The sequence below is a fragment of the Panthera uncia genome, chromosome D2, assembly GCF_023721935.1.
Source record: "Panthera uncia isolate 11264 chromosome D2, Puncia_PCG_1.0, whole genome shotgun sequence".
NCBI lineage: Eukaryota > Metazoa > Chordata > Mammalia > Carnivora > Felidae > Panthera > Panthera uncia.
In genome coordinates, this window is record NC_064818.1 from 2833188 (window position 1) to 2839519 (window position 6332).

Consider the following 6332-nt stretch of genomic DNA (forward strand, 5'->3'; position numbering starts at 1 on the left):
TCGGGCTCTGTGCTGACAGCTCAGAGCCTGGAGCCTTCTTGGGATTCTGTGTCTCCTTCTCCCTCTGCTCCTCCCCCACTTGTGTTCTGTCTCTCTCTGGCTCTCTCTCTCTCAAAAATGAATAAATATTAAAAAAATTCAGAAGCAAAGGAGAATGGCATATTAGTGAGCACGTAAAAAACTAAGCCAGTAAGAGGGTAGTCAAGTTGATTGATTAAAGATTCTTGAAGGAACACAGCTTTGCTCTTTGTCATTTTGCAAGATAGTATTGCTTTTTCTTTAAGTTTTGTTGTTTGTGTTTTGCTTTTTGTTTTTGGGTCAGTATTCTTTATTTTCTGTCTGTGTGTATATATATATATATATATATATATATATATATATATAGTAATTTTATGTACCATTTTCTGTTTCTTAATGTTACCACATTTCTTAGGGGGAAAAAAATAGAGCTAGTATTTGAATAAATCTTAGTGGGGCCACATCCAGGTTTGGGAACAGGCCTCCAGATCCCGTGAAACCTTACGGGCCATGTGTTCTGCTTAGAATTGTCTAGTCCTTTTCTGTAATGCATGGACAGACCTTTCAGACTCACCACCTGTCCCACCTCTTCCGCCACTCACCAGTCTGTAACCTTAAGCCAGTGAATGTGACCTTTCCTCCAAGACTGGAGATAATCTAACACCTACCCTAGATGCTGTGCTAAAGACAGATTGAGACAATATGTTTAAGCACTTGGAAGACTCCATAGAGGCTGAGTCAAAATTACTCAGATTAAGCTCACTCTGTTAGAGGCACTGAGCCGTTCACAGGGTGCCTGGGTGGCTCAGTCAGTTGAGGGTCTGACTTCGGCTCAGGTCATGATCTCACAGTTCATGGGTTAGAGACCCACGTCAGGTTCTGTGCTGACAGCTCGGAGCCTGGAGCCTGCTTCGGATCCTCTGTCCCCACCTCTCTCTGTCTGCCCTCGCCCTGCTTGCTGTCTCTTTCAAAAATGAACAAATAAACACTTTAAAAACATCCTATAGCCATCCACTTAATCCTCAAAACAAACATACAAAGTAGATATCATTTTGTCTTCATGTTAATGATGAGGCAAGTAAGATAGAGATGCTTTCTCATTTGCTCAAAATCATGTAATCGGTGAGTTTAAGAACTTGCATTTACGAAGAACCCACTGCTCTTTCGTGTGCTAGCGTTGGCCAGTCGTAAGCATGAACTGTTGTGATATCTAATATCAGGCTCTCCTGGGGGCTCCCTAGGCCTGGCATTTACAAAAGTAGAGGCTGAGTCTGTTGCCAGTAAGGGGGAAAAATGTGTGAGAGCCAGGTAATAAGAAAGTGCCTCTTTTTGTCTGTCTGTTGTAGGTAAGGAAACAGAATAACTTCCTTTCTAAAATGTGCATGTTCCAGTGCAGTGACCTTTGAAATTTAAGCACTACGCATCCTATGAGTAAAAGAGAAAAAAATGGGCTTGAACTTTTCATACAAGTTTAAAGTAAATTATGTATATCTATATATGTTATTGTGCAAATAAACTATAACACACACAAATAAAACAGAAACAGATGAAATAAACTGCATGTAAAGGCAGAATTAAAGTATTTCCTTGGCACATTCTGATGAACCTTACTGCTAGTCATCTAGGGGAGAGAATCCTGGACAGGTCTGGTTGACTGAAGGCCCTTGGGGTACAGGGTAGCCGGCCAGAAGCACCTAGTTATGAAGGTTGAGCAATTATCTAGACGACTGGGCAATCCCTCATGGAAATTTGGATTTCTACAATATTCTGGAAACTCGGAAGGCCTGGCAACACTGTACCAGCTGACCTCTGCAGGCAAACCCTGAGACTCCCAGTTTATTACAGCCTCACCGTCCCTGGTGTCCCTTTAGCCTAATTCACTCTCTGCTTTGGTCTCCTTGTCCCCCATAGGCATCTGAATGTAACGCTTTTGAATCAGAGAGACAGGGTTCCTATCCCTGTTCTTCCCTGATCTATACCCAGAGTCACTTTGAACAAGCCCGCATCAATGATTTTTTTCAATTTACACGGAAGCTTAGCACATCATTCTTTCAATAAGTTTTTTTTTTTTTTTTGGTGTGCTCACTGGCCACTAATATTTCACCTGGTGTCTTTACTTCCTGGAGATTGCAAAGAAAAGCAAAGGGATTGAAATGAAATTCATCCAAATGCTTTGGAAGACAGATGTGGTAGAAATGGATGGTGTTCCCTTGTCTTACTTGGCACAGTCAGTCCCTTGCTCTGCCAGGAAGCAATTAGAATTGTAATAATGCGTTTTTCTATTTAATTATATAAGACAAATGCCCATTGAAATGTTCACGTAGGATACTAACAACTAGTCTGCCAGCTGAAATCATCATGAAACAACGTACACACTATCACTGACCTATGCTATGGCTACGATAAATGTAATAACTTCATAGTTGATTCACTCATAGGGTCTCCATTTTTAAAAGGGCGATGTCATCAGTATGTTAACTTCTCAACTTCCTTGCTTACAGAGTAACAGAAAATATTTCTTTCCTTAGAGATCACTTGTGTGTAAATTCACGTGGGTAAAGAGTTGCCGGGCATTGAGCGGGTGTGTTATTTGTTAGTGGATGGTGTGACACAGGTGATTACCTATGAAGTCATTGAGGCTTTTCTGTACTGTCACAGTCGTGTGTATAAATCCTATAATAGACTAATGAACGTGTCACCTGTTTCCTTCCCCTTCCTGTGATTTCAGATCAGCCTTGAGCAGAATTTGACAGAAGATGTTACAACGGTTTTACCTCTGGAAATGCTTAGCTTTGGGAATCATCCTGGGAGCGCTGTCTGCAGTCTGCTTCGGCCAGTACGATGATGGTAAGTCTGCTCTTAGTCTGACTTTGAGAGTTAGCCAGGGTTTCTGTAATTAAGTGGAAAAGGAAGCACAGCACAGAAATGAATAATGCTAATGTGTAGTTCGTTGTTAGAGGTTAGTAGCTGTTTGCAATAATTTACCTTAATTAAAATAGTTCTGCAAAAGTGGCATCCGATGTACTTCGTTTCTTAACAAGGATTGCAGTGTGGTGGAAAATCCAGAGCGAGGCCTCCGTTTGAACACTTACTAATTATCCCTGAGCAAATGTGTAATTGCTGTGGAAAACAACAACATTAGATGCTATTTACTAACCCTTGAATTGACACAATTAATGGACTCCGATAAAATTTAAGACTGTAAAGTGTACCAAAATTTCCTGTGAGGAAAGATCTCTCTGAAGGAGTCAAAAGTAGGTGCTCTAAGTGATTTTACTGTTAGCACTTTCATTGGGTATGGCATTATTTCATCCACCGCTATTTAATTTGGAAAGAGGAAAACAGTGTAAAAGACTTGACGTTAGAGTTTGTGAGTTCCTTCCTAATACTCAGCCAGTCACTTTAGAAAGAGATGTTGGTCATCAAGGTCCCTCAGGGGACCATTTAACACGTTCCATGTGCAGAACCTGAAATGTGCATGTCTCAGATATTTTAATAGTGGGGAGATCTGTGTTTGGATACCTCATAATGAAAATTAGGATATGTATAATACTTTAATAGATGGAAGAAACGGACAAATTCCTCCACTCTAGGAAGCTGAGTTTGGTTTTCTTTTTCCTTTTCATTGTTTTTACTTGATATTGTTTAGCATTCAGGGTCCACAGGCACCAGCCGCCTCTTCCCCCCTGCCGCTCTGTTATGTGGCCACACTGAGTAGCGGCAAAGAATGGCATTATTAGTATTTTTATGCTTTGCTTGGCTAAACTGAATGATCTGAAGATAGATGAACTGATTTGACTTTATCTCAAACAGTATTCAAATTGTACGTATATTACGGCATTCTTAGTCATTCATGGTTAGAAAAATATGACTCTTTTCAGACTTGGAGAATAATTTTCAAGAACAATTATTTTCGTAAATCAATAGCCTGATTCCTTGAAAAGTTTTGCTAATTGGTCACCATTTACTTTAAGTGTGCCTGAACCCAGTGTTTCTGTTGTTGCCATTTATTGCGATGGTAAATCTCCATTTCAAAGAAAATTTAAATGTTGAGATAAATAAATAATGTAACAGCTACTTTGAAGCAATAGATAGATAGATAGATAGATAGATAGATAGACAGACAGACAGACATGAATGAACCGTGGAAGAGCATGACTTTCTATTAAAAGGAAGTATTTTAAATTTGCCCTGGGAATAAGTGACAAATGAGTGTATTGATAGTTCTTGGCACCATAAGGCTTTCTATTTTTATTCATATTTGGCCTTCACACTGAGCAGGGGAGGGTTCACCATCATTGCTGACATTAGACATTTGCAAGCCCTGTACTTTTAAGCAATGTTAATTTAGGTTATCAGAGGAAATGACTCCATGTTTAGCCCATAATGCCGTAGATCGGTTTCCTTAATAAGCTCATTATAGCTCTTGCTCTTTCTAAATGTGCTCACATAGCCTCCAAAATAAGATTACCAGGTAACTGCTGGCCCAGGTGGTCTCCCGTCTGGAGCAGGGAGCCTCACACCTGCCACGTGGCAGGGCCAGGGTGCAGCCGGGCTGTGGAGGGGTGGCCCCCTGCAGCCCTAGAGACCTGCTCAGCCCTCCTCCTTGAGGTAACTGACTCACTGTCAGCAAGGCTGCAGGGGTTTGACCTTGGCAGAGACATATGCTCAGTAGTGTTTTGTGGAGACCTCTTCACCTTATGTGCATTCTAGCATCCCTTCCAAACTGGGCTCCTCCAGGGAGCCCCCGTGGTCCTACCACATTCAGGGGTACCTGAGCAACCCCCCACCCAGGTCTTTACTTCTCTCTGAACTTCCGCAATTAGGGTCTCTTGGCAATCACTTTTATCCAGTTGTTCAGTTATGTGTGACTGAAAATGGTTCTTATAGTTGCTGTTTTTTTTTATTTTTAAATCTATATGAAATCGTGAGCCCATGCTGTGAAGGAATGAATCAGAACTCGGCAGTGTATGACTATCGCACGAAATAACCCTAAACTGGAATATGCCATGAGAATCTCTTGAAGCGATTTTTTTTTAAATCCAAATGCTGGGGGATGGGGGTATGTAGGATCAGATGGAAGGAAGAAGATGGTGAGGTCATAAACATGCTGACAGCCTGTGAGAAATTAAAACTGGAAAGAACTCTTTGCCACAGCTGATGATCTGCTGGTTGGATTAGCCTATTGTGAGAGTTGGCGACTGACTGCATACATGGCTTGGAGCTTCAGATAGAGAAAAATAAAGGAGAAAAAAAAATGTAAACTACTTTGAAGCTATTAGGATAACAGTCTATTAGGATAAATGTCTAGATTTTTCTTGTATGAAATAATAGAACTCTTCTGGCTTGTATTTAAGAACAGTCTCCGATGCTTTTCTGCATATTTCCTTACTTAGCCATAAGGGAATTATCCTGAAATAAAGTATTCTAGGATTAGCCAAATGTGTGGAACTGCTTTTAAGGAAAATATATTATCTAATTATTATTTAAAATACTTTAAACAAAGTTTTTAGTTGAAAACTTTGGCAAAGTTTTGAGACTTTTCATATTCTCCTTTCAAATGGCTGAGAGAAGTTTTTAAGGTCAGTAATAAAATTTGTAGATGGCCTGTTCCATAAGGGATATTTCATTTGGTTGATGACTACATCTAAGCAAGCATTAATAACATAAGTAGGATTGATTGTATTATATTAAATTTTAAAAGTAAGATTTTAGCTGATAGAAAATAAAAGAACATGATCCATTTTTAGTTGATGGTCTCTTTCTACCCTTAAGACAGCGTTGGGATTGCTATTTTAGCTGTATTGTAATTCATTACCAGTAGTGACCAATTTATTTGACTGGGAACATGTGTCCTGATCCCCACTGACTTTGGGGGTGCTGGGGTGGAGGAACCACCGAGGAGCAGAGGAAGCAGGGCCATCTGGTAAGTGGTGTGCACTGTGGGGAAACAGATACACGAACGATGTCCCCCGTTCTAACACACAGGGACATCAATAAGGCAACTTGTGCACAGGCTTGGTTTGTTTTGTTTTGATTTCTTTCGAGTTCATGAAGGAATCATGAAAGGGAAAGAGAGAGAGCCAGAATGGGAAAATGACATATGGGTAGTGAATATGTTTTTTTTTTATTATTTCCTCTGTATTTTCAAATTGTCCATATTAAGTATGTACTATTGCCATAATCAGATAGGAAAACAACTTAAAAAAACTATATACTGTAACATCATGACTAAATTTGAACCAAAGTGTTAGAGGAGTTTTAGAAGTGTGTGTGTGTGTGTGTGTGTGTGTGTGTGTGTGTGTATGTCTGTG

At 40.0% G+C, this 6332-nt stretch overlaps 1 protein-coding gene across 1 annotated transcript in view; it reads left to right on the forward strand.

Annotated features, from left to right (window-relative positions):
• Positions 1-2720: 2720 nt before the first annotated feature.
• The window catches only part of PCDH15 (protocadherin related 15), a 741840-nt gene continuing 738228 nt past the window's right edge, over positions 2721-6332 (forward strand). Inside the window, exon 1 of the mRNA XM_049646661.1 lies at positions 2721-2865. Coding sequence (XP_049502618.1) covers positions 2775-2865 — 91 coding nt within the window. The 5' untranslated portion in view covers positions 2721-2774. The remainder of the gene's footprint in view (positions 2866-6332) is intronic.